This window comes from Ranitomeya imitator, chromosome 2, assembly GCF_032444005.1.
Source record: "Ranitomeya imitator isolate aRanImi1 chromosome 2, aRanImi1.pri, whole genome shotgun sequence".
Taxonomy (NCBI): domain Eukaryota; kingdom Metazoa; phylum Chordata; class Amphibia; order Anura; family Dendrobatidae; genus Ranitomeya; species Ranitomeya imitator.
Genome location: NC_091283.1, coordinates 177,834,535 through 177,857,828, shown reverse-complemented (window position 1 = coordinate 177,857,828; position 23,294 = coordinate 177,834,535). Strand labels below are relative to the sequence as shown.

The 23,294-nt window shown below is 42.6% G+C and overlaps 1 protein-coding gene across 11 annotated transcripts in view; it reads left to right on the top strand.

The window, feature by feature from the left end:
* NACC2 (NACC family member 2) overlaps positions 1–10,792 on the top strand; it is a 219,486-nt gene extending 208,694 nt beyond the window's left edge. For all 11 annotated transcript variants that reach the window (XM_069748125.1, XM_069748121.1, XM_069748117.1 and 8 more), the window contains one exon: positions 704–10,792. In XM_069748125.1, the coding sequence (XP_069604226.1) occupies positions 704–1,209 (506 nt within the window). In that variant the 3' untranslated portion in view covers positions 1,210–10,792. The remainder of the gene's footprint in view (positions 1–703) is intronic.
* The last annotated feature ends 12,502 nt before the right edge of the window (positions 10,793–23,294 follow it).

The window sequence follows — 23,294 nt, the reverse complement described above, 5'->3', positions numbered from 1 at the left end:
GCAGTGACCTAAATATTGTCACAATTAATTTAGCAAACATGCCTGTCTTAAAGTGATCAATATCTAACAATATACATGTCAGATATATATTAAAGGGTATAGCTGCAAGGAAGGACAAATACCATCAAATTTAAAGGGGCGGTTAACTTGTTTTGTACCTTCTCTGAAGGTGTTTGGGTTATTTTTTGCTTAGTCACTAAAGATTAGTATGCACGGGAGTCCTAAACCGACCTCTTGGAAGTCTATAAAAGTCACACACAAGTCACTTATTGCTGCAGGTGAAAGGCAGACGTGATAATGCACATTATAGTAGTGTGCTTATCGGTAAAATAACCTGCTCACAGCATGGGGTGCACCCTTCCTTTACATCGCCTTGTACTAGTGTGAAGGCGGCGTTGGCATGGGGGGGTGTACAGTTTATTCTTGGGGTGGTATAGCAATACATAACAGCGGCAGTTCATCACTGAGTGCCAAAACTAATGAATGACCCCCAAATGCTGCAAAATGGGGGAACCAGAAGGTAAAGTGGGGCATAGTTCTGCGGACATCACCTTTAGACTGTGATTTGCCCAACGGAAGGGCCGCTAATCACAGGGGGCGCTCCTTTTTCGTCGTACATTATGATGTACTGTTCTGCTTTCTTGTGATTTGTGCCCTTCTTTTGTAACGCCAACATTTTAATTTTCTTGTATTGTTTCTCCAGTATATTGTCAGAATTTTGCACCAAACTTTAAGGAAAGCGAGATGAATGTCATAGCCGCAGATATGTGCACCAACGCCCGCAGAGTGCGCAAGCGTTGGCTCCCCAAAATAAAATCTATGTTGCCAGAGGGCGTGGAGATGTATCGCTCCGTCATGGGTGCCACCGCCGCTGGGGTCACACTAGAGTCTGATTTCCAGCCGAGTCCGGCGCAGGCGTTTGAGCAGCGAATCTACGCGGAGCGGAGAAGCGATTCCGGCGCCATAGTCTCTTTGAGAACTAACGCAGCAAACATTGACCTCACCAACAACTCCAACCCTCCGTTCGAACAGAACCAGGAGGCCGAGGGGGCAACCGGCTCCGTCATCCAAGAGGTTGGGGGCACTGATCCATTGGCACCCGATAACCAGAGCACACCTCCGCCACCGTTTGAACAAACCTCGGGCTCTACTAGCAGGCCAGAAACCCCGGTGAGGAGACAAGATGCCGCCTACAGTGGGACATTATAAAAAAAGAAGCCTGAAGACGGCCGAGCGTCCGGACGGTGACCTATAAGGGATGTGTAATATTAGCACTGCTTGCATGAATTACTAATACGAAACAAATGTGATCAGCCACTTACCCTCAGAACTGCTACTTCTGCCTGACTAAAATGTGATTTTTATTCTGCTTGTATTAAAAACAAAAAAGGAAAAACTAAAAAAAAAAAAAAAAAAAAACTTACAAAACGAAAAATACAAAGGAAAAATAATCGCATTCGTTATACTGTAAATTTACCAGGTCGAAAGTGGCCTCCTTAAATAAGACGAAAACGGGATCCTTTTTAAAAAAAGAAAAAAAAAAGAAAAATTAACAGAATTTATTCTAATGAATGCATCCATTAGTTTTTTCTCTTCCAACCAGGTTGAATGATCTATCATTCAAAAGCACGTGAGAAAAAAAAAAAGCTAATAAAAAAAACCAACAATATAATCAGCGCCATTCATCTGTTGACGGGCAAAACAGATGTCATCATCACTTACATCAGTCATTCAAGGTAGAGGACCTAATGGGAATTGGAATCTACAGAACAAGTCTAGGTGCCCTAACGTGGCATTTTTGTACAATGGAGATTATTGGGTTTTGCTTTTTTTTTCAATATTTTTTTTTACTTCTTCTCTTGCATTACAACTAATGTTACTGCTTCTGACAACCGGTGCTGCAGCGTGGCTTGTTTTCTGGTGCATTTTACTTCAATAGTCTTATCAGATGAGCGTAAAGGATGACTGCAGCAGGTTAAGAGTGTGTTCATCTTGTGAAAGACAGTGACCTGTTTGTTTTTATTATCGCTAGTGAGGATAGGGCTAGTCTTTTTGAAGTTGGGCAAAGACAGAAGAATATCAAGTAAATGATCGGATTATGGTATGATGGCAACAGCAGGAAACTTGTGAACTGACTTTGTGGGCAGCAGTAACCTGTCATTCCCTTGATTGATTGTAAGGAGACAGAAAAATAAGACTGGGCTAGTTTCTTAAAGCCGATAAAGATAGAATTTCTAGTAAATGCACATGTTCTGGTAAACAGGATAATAGCAGGTGATGTGTGAGCTGACTTTGTGGGCAGCAGTGACCTGTCATTTAGACCTGTTTTCACAATCAACCATGGGAATGAGACAGGACTAGTTTCATAAAGCAGGAAAAGATAGAATATCTAGTGAATGGACATGCTATGGGAAAGAGGATAACAGTAGGAGATGTGTGAGCTGACTTTGTGGGATGCAGTGACTTATCATTTCCATAATGGTTTGTGAAGACAGGGCTCGGTGAGACAGAACTAGGGATATAAAGCAGGTAAAGAAAGGATGAAGAAGATAGGCATTTGTGGGAAAGAGAACAGCAGGAGATGTGTGTGAACTGACTTTGTTGCTGCAGTGACCTGGCATTCCGATGATTGATTATGAGGTCATGGCTGGAATTATAAAACATGAAAATGCAGAGTATTTTTCATTCTTTGAAATGATGACCGCAGAAGGAGATGAGTGAATTGATTTTGTATGAGACAGTGACCCAACTAATGTGATTATATTGGTGAGAACAGGGCAGCATGTGATAAAGATATTACAGTATCGGGAGGGGAGTGATACGAAGTGGTAGAAGCCATAGAAAATTCCAGAAGTTTGGGAATAGTTTATAAAAAAAAAATAGTGATGCCTAACACACTCCTATATTATAATGAAGGTCATACGTGTATCTTTTTCTTCAAATATATGCACTTTTAATAGATCCGCAGGCCGTGTTCACATCCCAGTGTTTGCATTTCTGCATTTTAGGTAGGTAGACAGACAAATAATAACATGGCTGAACTTCATGGGGTGTAGGCCAATTTTGGCCACCCATGTCATCCTAGTATCGGTAGACATACAATACCAGTTCTGGCCTAAATTATACTAATCTATGGTTAGTGGTGTTGCTCAAGAACGATGGTAGGTCTCAATCTGTACTTGTGATTTTGGGAATGTGGTCCAGAAATTGATTGAAAAACTTTTGTGAATGTCAATGGTTTATCCACAAATTTTAAATATCTGTAAAAATGGATGTGAGGTAGAATATAGGAAAGTTGCTCCCACGAAAATGGAACAAGTTTCCTCAAAATATATTGGGTATTGACTGGTTCTTATAAATTTAGCCTGACTTTTTGAACATCTTTGTAATTGCTAGACTAAAAAAGGTCTTGTTTTTGGTTGAATGGAATACAGACCATGTGAAATTTGTGGAGAACAGATAAGATTTTGGTCTTCGTGTTCCATTATTTCAGCTGGGTTTTTGGCATGAGATATAATCCAGCCTTCAGACTTATGACCCAATTTGTTGTCCAATGCTTCCTGTTCTCAATAGCATTGCAAACCTTTACAACCATGCACAATCAAAAATTGCCTGGTAGAAAAGAAGAGCCTATTGTCTAGTCTTGACAGACTTTAAGTTATAGGTGACTACTGGAAAGAAAAATCCACCATGGCAGATCTTGTACCAAAGCACAAGGACTACATTTGGTGAAGAGTCAAATTCATCATTTTTGGCCACCACTCTGCTCATACCTGTGAGCAGCTACATAGACCAGATTTGAGACACTGACTTTCAGTTTTGATATTTCTGGTACTGACACTTTGTTTGAACATTGTAGGTCTTGGTTTGAGGGGTTGTACTAGTTTGCTGAAACTTTCTTCCCGGTTTTGACCCGTAGGGCTTATTTCTAATAGTGACTTGGTTGGAGATTCTGGTTGGAGGTTCTGGAATGAAAGTTGTAGACCCAAAGCCTTGGACCTTTAGTTGAGAATTTGCTTGACTGTTGTGGAGCTTCACCTGGTCTTTCAATCAACACTAGGTTGACTACTATAGAAGGTAGGTCGGTCTTGCCAATTTAGGTTTGTCAATTATAACATCAACCTACCGATTTAAAGGTTTGGCTTGAACTTTTCACCACAGATAGGGTGGCCTTTGAGGGCTTTAGTCTTGGTGATTTTCTTATTATACATGCCCTTGGTTAATATGTCTCACATATTACGTAATCATCCAAAACTAGATGTTTATCTTTATGGCAAGGGTAAAATGTAATCTGCAAAACTTCACGAAGGATAGTATTTGAACCTTGCTAACACAGCACCAGGCTATCCTCAAAATGGATTAAGAGTACGTTAATTTGTCATGTAAGAGCAGTTTATTGATTTATCAGTCTTAATGTATATTTTAGAAACCTCCCCACCCATTTTTTGTGTTTGGCTATCTCCCAAGCCTTGACAACTTAATGGAGTCTACCGTAATTTCCCCATTTCCCAGAATCCAATGAGGGCCCTTCAGAAAAGGTAGTATCAGGTCACACCATCAGGATCCTCTCTCGGGAGAGAGAACATATAGGTGACGAGACAGAAGCTCATTTTTGGGAAATTTTTGTAAGAATTTGATCCAACTTTCTTAGTCACAAAGCTAGAACAAGCATCTTCTTTTGGGACCATAACACACAAAGTTAATCAGTCATTCGTTGGAGATGAAGGGTTTTAGGACTTCAGAACTTGGGTTCGGGCAATAGTTAACCATTTCATTTATGAGATCGTACTTTTGACGTCATTTGAGATAAAGGACTGGTTTGTTGACCCAACTAAAACAAACTTTGTTGGGCTCTTTGGATCTTACTTACACCATTTATGATACAAGACTGGTTTGTTGGCCCAACTAAAAAACTGTTTTGGGCTCTTTGGATCCTACTGGTTATTATTTAATGTTGAGGACCATACAGGACTGGAATTGGATATGTTTTTGTATCACTATAGCACTTATCCCAGTCCATTTTTAACATTTTTTTCTTGATTTCTAATTGTTTAAATGGTGTTCCTGAAGTTTGTTGGACTCCTCACCCTATACTGTCAAAGTGATCACCTTTGCGTCTTATTAACTTGGCAGTATTATCACTTAAGTTCCCAAAATGGGATTGACCTCGTCCCATTTTTTTTTTTGCCCTACAAGTTGGAGCCATAATACGTCCATGTTAATAATAGGCTACACAGCTCACTATCGTATGCCTGTTTCGTGTCTACTTCTTCTCTTATATTTCCATTTTAAAGATCTACCCAACCCTGTTACAAAATGTGCACAAATTAGAAAGGACCAAATATGTTGTGTATCCAAGCCCTAGACAAAGCTGTCATGAAAGGAAAATGCCCTTCCAAAAGGCTCAGGAGGTGAAAAACGTTGAGTTCCTTAAGCTGATACCAATAAATGTATCTCTTACTGGCTTTACTGATTACAGGTACTTCTAGCAGCATAGGCACAAATTACCAGATCTTAATATACGTGTATGGGACAAATGAAAAAAATAAAACAAAAAATAAACAAAAAAAAAACAAGGTACCTCCTCGCACAGTGTATCTTGACAGTGGTATCTGCAGTGCAGGTATTAATACAGCAGAAGATCAATAAGGTTAAACCAAAGCGGTATTAATCTGTAGTGTCTAAAGAATAAGAAAGCACTTATTATATTGGGAGTGAAACGTGTGTGTGTGGTGTGAATGATCATGATCTGTGAATTAACGGGAATTCTACGGAATGGCCTTGAATGTACAATACATGAGTTTTTTTGTACGTCCTTTCCACCCCCAATTTCATTAGTCCAATAAGGAAAATGTTTGGGCCCCCAGGGGCCGATTTTAGAATAAAGTTGACTTCTTGCACAGACTCGATAAAAAGAGAGGAGGGGTATGGACAGGCACCTTGCACAATGAGAGAGAAGAAGAGTATATATATTTTTATTTAGCTCATTTCTTCCTGTATATATATTTGATTTTAAGAAAGCAGAATATGTAGGATAAAAAGTGTTTAAAAATAGAAAATAAAATAAATGTGAATGGTTTAGGACTTGCGGATGTCCCTCCCGACGTACGTGAGAAATTTTGCACTAACGTTTTCTGTGTGTCAAGAGTTAATAATGTTCGGCAAAAACGCGGAGTGGATGAAATTTCGCAAAAAAACAAAAACAAAACAAAAAGTTGGTATCGAATGTACAAAGAATCGTGATTGTACGGGCTTTCCTGAGTGCCTTAGAGGATTCTTTTTTTTTTTTTTTTTTTTGCTAAAAATACGTGAAAATTTAAAAAAAAATGAGTTCCTCTATGTCTGTGGGTGGAAGGTCAAAATAATTCTTCCTAACGGGATTGAATAAACTTTTATTAAATCCCTCCTGTTTACAACTGTTTGTTCGAATAGCCGGAAGTGGGCTGTCTATTAGTCAAAGAAAGGTCTGCCTAATATGATATTTGTTAGCATTGCAATGCATGTTTTTACTTTTTGGTTTTATTTGTTAGCAATATTAAAAGTATTTGCATGATATAAAAGCACCTTTTTGCTCCTAGGTCTTGTAAAGATTTAGGATCTTTAAAAAGGGTTGGTTGCCTTCAGATAACTTTTTAGCTTGGATTTGGCGGCCCTCCTGCAATATTGTTTTTTTCCTTTACAGGAATTAAGGGTTTTCATTGGCTTGGGTGACATGACACTTGGAAATTCTAGCTTGATCATATCTCGGATCACATCATATCTGGTGATATTCATAAAAAAACAACCATAATTCCCTTAAAGAGAATCGGCCATTAAACAGACCCCCTTATGGTAAAACCTAAAAAAGGACAGTAGATGCAACTATAATACTTTTCTCATATATATGTCATTATCAAATCAGATTATTTATCTCCTTATTATCAGGAAAAGGTTTTACTTTCACTTTACCGAAGTGAGCACATCTCCTGAGATTCTTTTGTCTGGGAGATACCAACTGTGATGGGGTAGTGGGAGATTCTATCTAGCATCTGAGTGGTAAAGTGGAGGGGGATTTTTCTCCTTAGAATACAGTCATTTTGACCTAAGTAGCTGTTTCTAGCCTCATCCTTCTCCTTCTGCTCCATAATACATCGGAATCCGTCTTCCATTGCCTCTCTTTATAAGAAGATTCATGAGGAGACAGCAGTTGGACAACAGCACACATCTCCTGTGTGAAACACAACAAACCTTCCCCCTCCACACACACATTGGGATCTTCCTGCTCAGAAGAAGGAAGTCTCACAGCTGTCAAAATATTGAGGCAGCAAAGTGTCAACTCTTAAAGGGCCAGATGTATAAGAACATTAGAGAAGATTTTTTCCCCCTTATTTTATGTAATTGAGAAAAGTTTTATATTGTAGTCTCATAACCTATCACCTCCTAAAGATTTCATGAATTAAGTTAGTGCCTCAAAATGAGCTGTGAAACAAATGCTAATGGAGTTGTCTGCCCCTTTAGTAAACCTGCTTGTCAGAAGTAATAATAATAATAATTTTATTTATATAGCGCCAACATATTCCGCAGCGCTTTACAAATTATAGAGGGGACTTGTACAGACAATAGACATTACAGCATAACAGAAATACAGTTCAAAACAGATACCAGGAGGAGTGAGGGCCCTGCTCGCAAGCTTACAAACTATGGGAGTATCAAGTATCAAGAATGCTTCCTCTTAAGTTTCCCCGCCCTTTCGGCTCAGTAGAAACTTCTTGCTTCCAATAAGTAAATAAAATTGGGAAAGTGCCTATATGGAAATCCGCTGATTGGTCAAATAGTTTAAGCATGGTTGGGGCTTAATTAACATATTTGTCCAAGATGCTATAATTTAACAGGGCCTGTCTGGTGAAATAAACCCTGTAAAAGGAGAGTCCATGCAAGCCAAAAGTAATCTGAAGGTTGAAACCCCCTTTAAAGGGGGGACGCTATATAATAGGTATCGTTCCCCTTTAATGTTGAGCATTAAACAGAAGCTGAATTCTTGCTGTGTCTTCTTCCTCTGAATTCCACACCCATGTAATGACACTGTACTTTATTTTTTTGTTTTATGGTTACACTGCATTATTAAAGGGCACAGTGACCTCCAGTCTCACTTCAACGTGTCTCATTGTCCTGCAGTTACTCTGTATCTGAAAAAATGTAAGTTAATGCCATGAAATTGATGTATTTTATGCTCTGTGGATCAGGCAAGAGAAATACGGTCTTTTTTTTTTCTTGCTTGCTCTCCAGAAAGAAACAAGGTCCTCATTGTTCTTTTACAGAAGGCCAAAATTCAGTGTGCCAAGACCGGGTATGGCCTCTCCTCACTAGTCACATTGTATGCGTATGATGTATGCCAATATTATGCCGTTCATATGTTCTCCTTTTTCAGAGAGTAGTTCTCCTTCTAACCTCTAGGGGCGCTGTCTGTGAAGGATGTTAGACCGTGACCAAAACACTAGTTAATAGCTTTCCCATATTGTGGTTTGCCAAGAGAAAAGACACTAAATAGTGTAAATGCGGTAGAATAAATACCTTGCATTGATCAGCTGTATTCAATTTCGTCTTAAAAACAGTGGGACTTGTAGATCAGGCTATAATATTCATCAGAACGTCGTAATTTTTACATGTACAATTTTTTTTAATGCCGCTGTAAATGCCGCTGTTCTCCTGAATCCGGCAATGTTTCTCTCTTGTTCCTGCTCCTCTCCGTTCCTGAGATATGGGCCCTTCTTCCCTGTGTATAAACTTAGTCTTGTTTGCCAAGTGGGCAGATCCTCCTTTTTTCTGTGGGTGTTATCTTAAAGACGATGCTCCTTTTGGCTAACAAGACTTGAGGGAAGAATGGGCCATATCTCAGGAACGGAGAGACTCGGGAAGAAAAGAAAAATAGCGTCAGAATCAGGAGAACAGCGACATTTACACCAAGTAAAAAAATCACATCTTTCAGGTAAATAACGGTCCCCTTTAAATGCTAAAAGTGCAAAATTCATGCATTTTTTTAGTTTTTCTGGTCACCCAACTGTGCAAAGATGTCCTCCTGCCTCAATTCACTGTAATGGGGCTGTGCTGAAGTTCCCCGTGCCGTCCGTGGCCAGTAAGCCTTACTAAAGAACTAAAGAATATAGTAAAGGGGATGCGGCGCTACCTCTGCACTACTGTCCCATTCTTAAAGGGATGGCATACATTAGTGATCAGTTTATAAGGTGGGAATACCCCTATGAAGGGGGTTGTGAAATGAGCCAAAGGATCCCCACACTGCAGCTTGCATTTATTCGATAACATAAAGGGTAGTTCCTCTTAAAGGACCCACCTATAAGCCCAGGAGGAAATTCCGGCATCTACTTAAAGGCTTATTTTAAAAAAAAAAGTTATTCCCTATCCATACGATGGGGATAACTTGCTGATCGCTAGGGGTCCCACTGCTGGGACCTCTCGGCGTTCACAAGATCAAGGCTGGTGGATTGATTATGGTGAGAATCAAAGGTTCTTCAATCTGTGCAGTACCACAGCAAGGCTGGAGGATCACAAGTAGAAGACCTCTGCGCTACACCATGTAGGAGATTTTATGGGGGAATAATTAGCATTGAGATCAGTGCATTTTTGGGGCTCAATAGATACGGTAAGTCTATATCAAAGGGCATTTCCAATTGGAACAGAAAAAAATAGGGGTTCCCGTGTTTCTTCAGAGAAATTGTGTTGTTTTAACCTCTTTTTAAAGGGTTAATCCACTGCACAAAATATAAAGTTCTACCATATCTGAGATCAAGACTCTGAAACCCCGAGAAAAGGACTCTGCATCCCATCTTGAACGGTGTGGTGCTCTACAAATCAGTCCCATAGACAATGAATAGCGCAGAGGTGGTTGAGTTTGTGCACCACTATTCCATTCAAGATGGGGCTACAGAGTCCCATTTCTGGGATCCAGAAAATGTAATACTGTACCTTGTTTGTTTGTTAATAACCCTTTAAAATGGGCTTACCTTGATAAAAGACCCCATTGAAACAGGAAGACACCTCACTAGGTTTTTTTTGCTTCATTCCGAAGTTCCCCGTAATCATTTGAGGTCATAAAATGCACTGACCATTACCTAAGACAACATCCTACGTGGTCTTCACCCGGTGGTCCTCCAGGTTTGTTATGGAGCATGCCGGGAGTGATATTTTTCACAGCAAAGCTTGGAGGCCTCTTGGTTCTCAGCAACCTCAATCTCTTCCAGCATTTTGCACACGATGGGAGATGAAACGTGACACACGTGATATTTTAAGAGAATAATGGCACAAACTCGTCTAAATATTTTGACTTGAAGACTTGGATGGCATTGAACTCGAGTACAACATTAATCCTCCGGAGACGGTGTTTATGGAGGAAAGACATTGTAGGTTTTTAGGGGTCGTTTCGGCTGAGCCTAGTACTGTATTTCATGACTGTTAGGTGCGGACTTCACAGATCCACTGCAGAGTTATTACCATCCGGTCCCAATTTGCTTTATTATAGTTTTTTATTATGATGTTTTCTGTTCCATCCACTGGTATGTATGAGCTGTTACTATGTATAGTTCAGACTGTTATTTTGTAACCATGGCTTTCCTAATATAACAAAATGATGGGGAAAAACATTTCCAAAAAATAAACTTAAAGATTGGTCAGAAGTGTTTTCATATCATGGACGAGAGATAAAAAAACAACAACAAAAGCTTCATCAGACATGACCATTCATTGTAAGATGCTTTGTAAAATTCACATTTACAAAATAATAAAGTCGATTGAAATTAAACTTTGGCCTCGTTCTTAGTGGTTTGAGTAGCAATAGAAATCTGAAGAAAAGGAGGGAAATAGGGGAATGAGGCGCCAAAGACCTCACGGCTCTGTGTAGTTACTAGCAAAGTGGGGAAATGTGCAGTGTTTCTTTAAGGGGATCTCGGATTTCAACTTATTCATTCACACAGAATCAGACATTATGGGAACTTCTTCTTTGCAAGTGTCCGGACTTAGATACACCAGGTAATCTATTATCAGAAATACGTGTAGAAGATAATGAAGGTGGAGAAGCCCTTTAACCATTGTCTGATGAACAGCAATATCTAGGTAAAAATTATTGAATTGTTCATTACTGCCTATATTATAGGCATTTTTAATCTACATAAAAAGTAAGGTAACTATAAATCTCACATTACTGATCCTGATTTACATCCTGTATTATACCCCAGAGCTGCACTCACTATTCTGCTGGTGCAGTCACTGTGTACATACATTACATTACTGATCCTGAGTTACATTCTGTATTATACTCCAGAGCTGCACTCACTATTCTGCTGGTGCAGTCACTGTGTACATACATTACATTAATGACCCTGTACTGATCCTGAGTTACATCCTGTATTATACTCCAGAGCTGCACTCACTATTCTGCTGGTGCAGTCACTGTGTACATACATTACTGATCCTGAGTTACATCCTGTATTATACCCCAGAGCTGCACTCACTATTCTGCTGCTGCAGTCACCGTGTACATACATTACATTACTGATCCTGCATTACATCCTGTATTATACCCCAGAGCTGCACTCACTATTCTGCTGGTGCAGTCACTGTGTACATACATTACATTACTGATCCTGAGTTACATCCTGTATTATACCCCAGAGCTGCACTCACTATTCTGCTGCTGCAGTCACTGTGTACATAAATTACATTACTGATCCTGAGTTACATCCTGTATTATACCCCAGAGCTGCACTCACTATTCTGCTGGTGCAGTCACTGTGTACATACATTACATTACTGATCCTGCATTACATCCTGTATTATACCCCAGAGCTGCACTCACTATTCTGCTGCTGCAGTCACTGTGTACATAAATTACATTACTGATCCTGCATTACCTCCTGTATTAAACTCCAGAGCTGCACTCACTAATCTGCTGATTATCATGCCACAGAAGTCACTTATAATAGTCCTGGACTATAGATGTTCTTCAAAATATATACATTGGTATTAAATGGGACTGATATGAGATTTTTGTATAGATGCTATAGAAACATTTATTTTTCTTGCCCACTTGAGTTTTATCTCCTCTTCTAATAAGTAGGTTCTGGGATGGTAGCAAGCCCCCAGCAAGGAGGGAATCCCAAGTGCACCAGGAATGGGGTTTTCTTGTACTGAGGGGGCTACGGGGCTACCTCTAGGATCATCCCACTGTTTAGTTAAGATTATTCTAATTGTAACAAAGGTTTCTCCTCCTTCCTAACATAAGCCTCTGCCAGTAATTCTGTGGCTTACAGATCATGCTGGGATTTTAGGCTCATGTCTTCCAGGTGTCGGTGTTTGCCTTTGGACCAGCTCCCACCGATACGGTGAGACCCCTGTATTTTCTACCCTCACTCATATGGTTATTATGTCATTGTTTCATCGGATGAAATAAAACCTTCTCTTCTAGTTAATGTGTAACTGCGACTCCCACGAGCAGGATTTCACACAGTGATAAAGCGGGCGCCGTGGCCGGACCTCACGTAACAAGACATTCTTTGAATAGAGACGCAGTTTATGGTTTAGTTTACACAGGTGACCAAACATGATTGTATGACACAGCAGAAACGGAGACCAATTTATGTAAAGGAGTAAAAACAAATGCTGAGCCGTGTGCCAAGGGGCAAAGCTCAGAAACTAAAGGAGCCCCAGGTGCTGGGTACCAACAAGCCCCTCTGACTTGGCGAAGACGTTTAGTCCCAGAGCAAACTGAACTTTTATCCCAGGTAAAGGAAAGTCTCTTTACTTTACATGACTGCTGAGCCTCGGAGAAGGGTTGTTAAGATGATGTTAAAATATGCCCTCCAAGAGGTTGGACGAGAGGCCTACTACTTCAGCTTCCATCACTATGACGTTCAACACTCAAGGTAGGTAACATGGCCCAACATGAAGCAGTACCCAGGTAGAGGTGGATGTGAGTGGTCATTTAACTAAGTTGGGGGCTCCTAGTTTGATTTTGCTATGTGGCTGTACATCCCAGAGGAGAGGAATTTAGGTATTTAAGTATGAATACTAGAGATCCTGAGAATAAAAGTGTGATTCCCTGGCTACTGGAAGAGTTGGCCAGTCTCCTGGGCAATGCCAAAGCTTCTTCGAAACCAATGCTTTTGGATGATTCCTTGAGTGAATGCTCCATCATGGTGTCCAATATGGGCTTTCGAAGGACGAGAATGTTGGATATAGGGACTGGGCATGGAGTGGCCTCTACAAAGAGGTTGACTTTGAACCTATAGGTATTTTTCCAGGAACCTAAACACCCTTAAATCCTTCCATAATAGGACAAAGTACAGCGGGGCCATGCCAAGAAAATTATATTTCTAATGGGTTCCTTATGAGATGACTTTGTACGTTAGGCCCTAAAATTCAAGTGGGTAAAAACCGTGATGCTTCCCGAATCGATGCCACAGATTAGTTAGAAAATGGGTGCAAAAGCCTTGCCTGGTGGCATTGCCCATCTTGTTTCTATGCGGAGGTTTGGTTATAGGACGGGTGTTTTTCTACAGCGGGATTATGTAGGCAGCAGGATAATATTTTTGTGCACTCACCGGTTCCTCTCATTTCCTTGTCTCCACATCAGTTGCTAGTACAAAGAGGCTCAGCATGAAACTAAATCTTAATTAACCTAATAGCATACTGGCCATTAGCAACACTTGATACGTACCTGGCAAAGTGTTGTGTTGCGTCTGGTTTGTGACATGAAAGTAATATAGATGTGTGGGATAAGCGTATTACGGGCGCCAAGTTGGCTTCTCTTACCAAAGTTCCATTTTATTCTGTCAGCAGCTTCCAGCGTTTCCATGAATCATTTTGACTATTCATCTGTACCCGCTGCTGGCATATACAGTACACAGCACATTGTTGGTATACAATGTTGCCACTTTTTTTTTTTAATTGCAGCTACTGTTTCCTGTAAGAGGAATACGCAGGATGTGAATCACAGGAAGATTACTTGTATCAGTGACTCAGGGAAGTGGGTGAACTTTTAATATTACGTACGTGTGTCTAAGGTAGCTCATAGTATGGCTCCTGCAGAGGGCACAACTACCGGGTATGGGTGCTGAAATGTTGCTGTTTGGCAGCAATGCCTATATAAAGAGGCTGCCAAAACCAAGGGCATGAGCTCCACGCATCCACCAAGCAGGAATGGATAGGGCAAAATAAAGACGAGAACCATAACCGATTGGCACTTGCTGTTGATAACACGTAGCATGGAAATGTGGATATTCTCCAGATTGGCATTAGTGATGCCATGAGGAAGCGTGCTTAATTGATATCACTAACCTGTCTCTGCCTCCTTCCCCTATGTGTACCACCATTGCTGTAGTCCACACTGGTTTACTCGAATTGCCCATCGAGCTCCTGTAACTTAATCACCATAGGCCTTTTTTAAGCCAACTCAGACAGTTGTGTGTGCCTGAGTATTCAGTAAGTTTATGTTTAGTTACCATTTGACATTGCCTCACCATTCAGTCCTCTTGGCTGGCAATTATCTCTTCAGAAAGCTCATGTTTTGTTTCTCTACCATCTGCATTTACGCCCTGGCTCAGACCTGCTGATTAGTCCTTCATCTGCAGTAAGCATAAAGAACTCTTCACTGGACCCGTTCACACATCAAAGGCTGCTGCAACATTGTGTGTTGTCAATGCAAGCAAGTGTTCAGTGTACCTTTTCATCTCTGCTGCCTTTGTCCCTGTCCAGGAGCATCTTCCCGCTGATAGAAAACAACTCTGCCTTTAATAATTTGTTGTAAGCTTTGGACAGACTATACATCTATAGCCACTGTCTATGTCTACACTACTGTCTCCATGTCTTTATGGTGTTTCTTGCCCTGCTTGTCTGCCTGCCATCCTGCATAACCTGCTGTCCTGGTCCTTGCTGAACCATGTGCAATCATTAAAGTCCTGCTCACATTCTCATCGCCTTCAGTCTATGCTGGTCACCCTGACCATCAGAGAATCCATCCCGCTCAATGGCAAGCTGAAGGACCAACACTCATTTGAAAAGGTTCCAGGAAGATTTTGTTGGTGACGCCAACTTTAAGGTATGGAAGTGCTCTTATAATTTGGCAAGTGGGTCCAGTAGAAGAAGTCTCAGGGAAAGTGTTGATTGCCCATGCAACCAAGAGCAAATGGTTAGCTAACCACACGTGGAAGAAATGGGTATTTTTATCTAGAGGTTGGCATTTCATAACGACACCAGAGATGGCACTTCACTTGGAAGCTAAGATGCAGAGATCCTTGTTACTATAAGATGTTTAGGGGTTCTTGCTTTTGTTTCTTGGCATCTTGATTGTGGTCAATATTGATTGCATTATCTACTGTCCTGTTCCATTTACACAGAGCAAAATGATGAACGATCAAATACCCAGTGCTGGATCTTCAGTGTCCCTTCAATGATTTAAATGCTTCCTGTTGTACTCTTTTAAAGGGGTTTTACGCTTTTGAATAAAATCTTTTTATGAAAGGTCTTTTGAAGATCATATAATTATAGGATATGTTAATACTAGAAACTCCAGTGATCAGAGCTGGCACCAGACATTGTTTCCCTGCAGTGTCACCATTGGCAAAATAAAGCATTACACAGTTGCCGCTAAAATAATGAATTGACTGTCTGTGTAATACATGGGCATGTCAAGTCCTCCAGTGCAAGAATCAGAGTGTTAGAGTTGGAAGGGGCCTCCAGGGCCATTATGTCCAACCCCCTGCTCAGTGCAGCACAGGATTCACTAAACCGTCTCAGACAGATGTCTGTCCAGCCTCTGTTTGAAGACTTCCAGTGAAGGAGAACTCGCAACCTCTCATGGCAGCCTGTTCCACTCATTGATCACCCTCACTGTCAAAAAGTTGTTTCAAATTTCTAATCTGTATCTTCTCCCTTTCAGTTTCATTACATTGTTTCTCGTGTTTCCATGTGCAAATGAGAATAATAATGATCCCTCTACACTGTGACGTCTCTTCAGATATTGGTAGACAGCTATTAAGTCTCCTCTCAGCCTTGTTTTTAGCAACTAAACATTCCCAGATCCTTTAACCGTTCCCCGTAGGACACACTTTGCTGTCCACTCACCATCCTGGTAGCTCTTCTCTGAACTTTTTCCGTTTTTTTTTTCAATGTCTTTTTTAAAAATGTGGTGTCCAGAATTGAACACAGTATTCCAGATGATTCCTGACCAAGGAAGATTAGAGGGGTATAATTACTTCACATGATTTAGACTCTATGGTTCTCTTAATACATCCTAGAACTGTGTTTTCCCTTTTGCTGCTGCATTACACTGTTGACTCATGTGCAGTCTGTGATCCATTAGTATACCCAAGTCTTTTTCACATGTACTGTTGCTTAGTTCTATTCCTCCCATTCTATAGATGTAATTTTTTCCCAGATGTAGAATCTAGCATTTCTTCCTGTTTAAATATCATTGTTCAAGCTTATCTAGAGCCTTCTGAATCCTTTCTTTGTCTTCTCTAGTGTTGGCTATCTGTCCTAGCTTAGAGAGATACTAAGTGGCTATAAAGATACCCTTTGTAGCCACTAAACATCTTCAATGTGAGTAGGCGGCCATCTGCTGTCTGTTTCTGCCCCTGGGTAGTGCCAACCAAAATCAGGTCTGTTCCTCTCTTGTTTTTTATTATTTTTCTTTTCCACTTACTGGCTCTACCTTCCATGGACCATATGATTCTAGAATGTCCAGTGATCAGAGCCTGTCAGAAAGTGTTCAGTTTCCTTGCAGTGCCACTAGTGGCAAAACAAATAATTGCACAGAATCTACTAAAACTCAATGGGCAGTCTATATAACTCATGGACATGTTGTGTCCTCCAGAGTGAGAGATACACTTTTTGTAGCCACTAAACCCATCTAATGAGAGAAAATGGCACTTTGCCATCTCTGAGCCTTGTGTGTTGCCAACCCTAATCAGACCTGTTGCTGTAGATTTTGTTTCCTTTTTAGTCTGCTCCCAGCTCATCCAGCTACTGACAATTTGATTTTATAACTTCAGCGATCAGTGGATCCTGGCAGCAAGTTTTAATTTTCCCTGCAGTGCCTCTTCTGGCGAAACCAAGAATTACAAAGTGTCCACTAAATATCAATGGGCGTTCTATGTAATGCATGGACATGTTAGGTCCTCCAGTGAAGAGAAACTCTTTGTAGCCACTGAGAACAGAGGGGCCTCTGCTGTCTACCCCTAGAGACCACCATACCTAATCTGACCTATTTCTACAGATTTTTTTCCCCTCCAGTTCCCGACTTTCTGCCACGGACAGTTCTCTCCTATTAATGTATCATTAATGATAAATACATCTGGTGCCAGCGGCGTACCATCACCCGTTCTCCTAATGTCATTACATTTATGCAGTGCTTTAAATATGGACATCGTATAATTTATCTGCTCTGCCCCTGAATTTGTCTTTTCTTAGCAAAACGCTCTATTTCTGGGCCTGGCAGGGTGAGCCGAAGCAATAATTCAAAAGGGAAGCATGTCGTTTCCACATTTCTCCCCTCCTTTTCTCTCTTAATCTGTTGCTTTCTTTGACTTTCCATAAAACGCGTGGAGTTTCTTCCTTCGCATTACTAAAGCCATTCCGGGCCTCATTTACTCCAGACTCCATAAAAGCCAGGACTGAATGCAAAATGCCAACGTATACAACTATGGCGAATATTCTCGGGGTCTGATTTATCCTAAATGGCTTGTTATAATAATCAGACTTTCCCGCCGTAGCGACGCGTTTCTTGCCGACTCAGTATTTTCTTGCAAACGACGCTAAAGCTTTTCACTATTTCAACATGATTACTTATAAACGGCATTTCCAAAATTAGTGCTTTGTTGTACGTGTAGGGGTTGGGGTGGGGGGATTACGAGCCGTGGAGTGGAGTGGGAAGATAAATGGCTTATTTAGGGAGGTAGAGCTATTGCGCTATAATGCGGCGGGTGAAAACAACCTCTTTTAATAGCTGTATTATGTTTCATTATAATGTAAAGCTATTAGGATTTTTACACATTTATTTCTCTGCATAGATTTGTTAGCCGAGCCCCGGACGAGCGCTCGGCTTCTATAGGAGCCCTGGTGGCTTTTATACGAGGTCTTTTTTTTTTTCCATTTTTGCCATCGGGAAAACGGATGGAGCACAGACCCGATGGGTTTTTAAGCAATGGATGGTAAATCATGTAACGTTTGCAGCTTTCAGAGCCGCGCGGCCTGTCAACATCAATTGTGGACTTCCTGGCATTTGCATTCTGCAGTCTTTTGTTTGCCTTCTTGCACATAGAAGTAATTGAATCAGCAGAAAACTCCAAATGTCCTCTGTGTTCCTTTTCACTGGCTGTCTGAACAGGAGTTGTTATCTCTCACAGACCTGCACATTACTGAGGCTTGTTACTCAGATTGGAGGGAGCTTTTAACTGTTTGGCTGCGTCTGACGGGCACACACTGCTTTCACGCTGCCCATAGTTGCCAGTCTGTCCTGTTTCAGACCAGTCTGGAGCGCCATTCTTAGAATTTTTACACTGTGATGTTTTTCTGTTGTTCCTCCTGGCAATACATCCATTTCCCTTATTGAAGGGGTGCATGTCTGAAACTGTCCAAAGAGTGTTCCCTCCCGAGGAATTTGTTAATTTAGTAAAGTTGAGCCAAAAAAGATTTGCGCCACCCCAGGCCCAACCTTCTGTGACAGCCAGACTAGTCTTCACATCTGCTGCCCTGCATCCTTGGCAGCTATGATCAGGACGTCCGATGATGGCAGCACAAATGTTTTTGCTAAACTTTAAAAGGAACCTGTCACCCTCAAAATCGAAGGTGAGCTAAGCCCACCAGCATCAGGGGCTTATCAACAGCATTCTGTAATGCTGTAGATAAGCCCCCGATATAGCCTGAAAGATGAGAAAAAGAGGTTAGATTATACTCACCCAGGGGCAGTCCCGGTCCGGTTCTGGTCCGATGGGCGTTGCGGTCCGGGGCCTCCCATCTTCTTACGATGACGTTCTCTTCTTGTCTTCACGCCGCGGCTCCGGCGCAGGTGTACTTTGCCCTGTGGAGGGCAGAGCAAAGTATTGCAGTGCGCAGGCGCTAGGAAAGGTCAGAGAGGCCCAACGCCTGCAGCGTGAAGACAAGAAGAGGATGTCATCGTAAGAAGATGGGAGGACCCCGACCCGGACAGCGACCCCCGGACCATCGGACCAAAACCGGACTGGGACCACCCCTGGGTGAGTATAATCTAACCTTTTTCTCTAGTCACCTTCCACAACAGCATAGGAGGATGTCTCCATTCCCTAATGGGGGACAGGAAGCACGAAAGTTTAAAAGCCCCTCCTCCCTCCAAATCGCCAGTGTCTTTCCTGTCCCCCATGGGGCATGGAGAGGTTCTGGTATGCTGTGTGGCCAGCGACTGCGGTATACCTGTATTTTCTCTGCCGGGCAGTTGTGGTCGGGTCTCTGCATTCCTCCTCGTTGTACTGCTCCCGTCTCCCCTGGACTCGGGACCTTCCTGGCCCACCTGCGCCTCTGCGGAGGTAAAGCGGGCCAGTGATCCCCGGCGGTGGCCTCCATGAGCTCACCGCTTCATCATCCTCTCCTGTGCGGTCCGTGTCACTTCCGGTCCTGCGCTCTCTGCGGGAATGCACGCTGGAGCGCATCGACTTAAGGTACCGTCACACTAGACGATATTGCTAGCGATCCGTGACGTTGCAGCGTCCTCGCTAGCGATATCGTCCAGTGTGACAGGCAGCAGTGATCAGGCCCCTGCTGTGCTGTCGCTGGTCGGGGAAGAAAGTCCAGAACTTTATTTGGTCGCTGGACTCCCCGTAGACATCGCTGAATCGGCGTGTGTGACACCGATTCAGCGATGTCTTCGCTGGTAACCAGGGTAAACATCGGGTTACTAAGCGCAGGGCCGCGCTTAGTAACCCGATGTTTACCCTGGTTACCATCGTTAAAGTAAAAAAAGCAACCGCTACATACTTACCTACCGCTGTCTGTCCCCGGCGCTCTGCTTCTCTGGTCTGGCTGTGAGCACAGCGGCCGGAAAGCAGAGCGGTGACGTCACCGCTCTGCTTTCCGGCTGCCCGGCGCTCACAGCCAGACCAGAGAAGCAGAGGGCCGAGGACAGACAGCGGTAGGTAAGTATGTAGCGTTTGTTTTTTTACTTTTTAGGATGGTAACTAAGGTAAACATCGGGTTACTAAGCGCGGCCCTGCGCTTAGTAACCCGATGTTTCCCCTGGTTACCGGGGACCCCGGGATCGTTGGTTGCTGGAGAGCTGTCTGTGTGACAGCTCTCCAGCGACCAAACAGCGACGCTGCAGCGATCCGGATCGTTGTCGGTATCGCTGCAGCGTCGCTTAGTGTGACGGTACCTTTACTGGTCTGGTCTCCCAGCGCCCCCAGGACTACCGACACCGCACAGAGCACACCTTTCCTCATGGAGGCCTGCTCCAGAACCTGGGGAGGAGGAGGGGAACATGATTCACCTGCGCTGGGGGCTGGATTTATTTCTATATAAACCAGCCTGAAGACACCTCCAGGTAAGACTGATCCCTGTCATAATGGATGGTGCTTCCTGCCCTGCATCTGCAGAGCCCAGCGCTATCCCTGCTCCAGTAAGTCCGTTGCGGGGTGGGTCCGAGGCTAGGATTAGTGGGGCTCTTCTGATCCTTACACCATTCTCCCTCTCTTTGCAGGGAGGCAAGTCTGCCCAGAAAATCCCGGCCAAAAAGACGCCTAAATGTGCAATCTGCAATGTAAAGCTTCCCTCTCTATGGGAGAAGAAGCTGTGTCAGGGGTGCAAGGATAAAGTTGTCAGAGCCGAACAGCCTTCCCTCCTTGACGAAATCCGGGCCCTAGTCAAGCATGAAGTACAAACTTCTCTAGCTGCCTTCAATCCTCCTCCACAGCCGCAGGGTCCTTCTCCTTCTAAAAAAAGAGAAATGCAATTTGAGGATTCGGCCTCCGAGTCCGATCACTCTTTTTCATCCTCTTCTGAAAAAATGGGGTGAATCTTCGTCTCCCAAATTTACGGAAGCAAGAAAATATTTTTTCTCCTCTGATTATACTGAAGAGTTGATTATGGCTGTACATAACACGATGGGGTTAGGGTACCGTCACACAGTGGCACTTTTGTCGCTACGATGGTACGATTCGTGACGTTCCAGCGATATCCATACGATATCGCTGTGTCTGACACGCAGCAGCGATCAGGGATCCTGCTGAGAATCGTACGTCGTAGCAGATCGTTTGGAACATTCTTTCGTCGCTGGATCTCCCGCTGTCATCGCTGGATCGGTGTGTGTGTGACACCGATCTAGCGATGCGTTCGCTTGTAACCAGGGTAAACATCGGGTTACTAAGCGCAGGGCCGCGCTTAGTAACCAGATGTTTAGCCTGGTTACCAGCGTAAATGTAAAAAAAAACAAACAGTACATACTTACATTCCGTTGTCCGTCAGGTCCCTTGCCGTCTGCTTCCCGCACTCACTGACTGCCGGCCGTAAAGTGAAAGCAGAGCACAGCGGTGACGTCACCGCTGTGCTGTGCTTTCACTTTACGGCCGGCAGTCAGTGAGTGCGGGAAGCAGACGGCAAGGGACATAAACCGGAATGTAAGTATGTAGTGTTTGGTTTTTTTTACGCTGGTAACCAGGGTAAACATCGGGTTACTAAGCGCGGTCCTGCGCTTAGTAACCCGATGTTTACCCTGGTTACCCGGGGACCTCGGCATCGTTGGTCGCTGGAGAGCTGTCTGTGTGACAGCTCTCCAGCGACCACACTACGACTTACCAACGATCACGGCCAGGTCGTATCGCTGGTCGTGATCGTTGGTAAATCGTATAGTGTGACGGTACCCTTACATGAGGAATCTGTCCCACAATCTATTCAGGACGAAATGTTTGGAGGATTGAAGTCAGAGAGACAAATAAGGTTTTCAGTACATAAAAATGTCCTGGATTTAATTTCTCAGGAGTGGGAGCTCCCCGAGAAACGCTTATCCACCCCCTCTGAAATGAAACACAGGTTTCCCTTAGAGGCAGGTTCCCCTTCATGGGACATACCTAAAGTGGACATTCAGGTGGCGAGGGTAGCAAAGAAAACCTCTCTCCCCTTTGAGGACTCCTCACAATTGAGAGATCCGCTAGATAGAAAGATGGAAAGCTTGTTACAAAAGTAATGGGAAACATCCACCTCGGGGTTAAAATCTAATATTGCTGCCACCTGTGTTGCCAGAGCCCTGTCTCTTGGATGGACGAGTTAGAAAAGCACATTGCTCAGGGTACCTCCAGAGGGGAACTATTGGACTCTCTTCCCATGCTCCAAACAGCCTCAGCTTTCTTAGCATTCAGAGTATTTTTGACCTCACTGTGCTCTTTTGTGTCTTCAAGTTTATTGGTGGTGTGTGAACAGTTTCCTACATACTTGTTCAATGTGCAATGTGGGGAGTCCACCACTCCTTATGGGCCATTTGCATCAAAGCTGTTCCATCCAGCATGTCCACATGGACATTCCTTCTCTGAACCCTGCTTATACAGGTACTATACAGATGATCAGGTTTTTAAATACATCAGATAGGGATTATATACATTAGTTAGGACTGCTCTATATGGGTATACCTTGACGATTGGTGGAGCAGCTTAGTATACATTTTTTTGCAAAAAAAAAGTATCAACTAAATACCCTGTTTTTTTCCATCTTTTGACTAGCACTTGCTTATTACTGTGATTTTTTTTTACAACAGAGTATTTTTGACCTCACTGTGCTCTTTTGTGTCTTCAAGTTTCTTGGTGTGTGAACAGGTTCCTACAGACTTGTTCAATGTGCAAGTAGCCCATGTGTTCCTGGTTCTGTACTTAATTCCTGCAGTACTCGGTGGTGTATCCCATCCGGGCCCGGATATTTGTCAATTTTAGTGGTTTTTAGACGACGACGTACTTCCTGCTGGGTAAAGCAGGTGACACTTAATGGGGAATTTTTGTTATCACTGATCATATTGTCTGCCATGAAATTTTCTTGTGTAAATACTGATGAAAAAAAGTCATTTAGCATATTGGCTTTTTCCTCATCCTCATCCACCATTTCACCCAGACTATTTTTAAGGGGGCCAACACTATCATTTTTTAGTTTCTTACCATTTATGTAGTTAAAGAATATTTTGGGATTATTTTTACTCTCTCTGGCAATGAGTCTCTCTGTCTCAATCTTAGCTGCCTTGATTTGCTTTTTACAGAATTTAATTATCTGTATTTATTTAACGCCTCATCACTACCTACTTC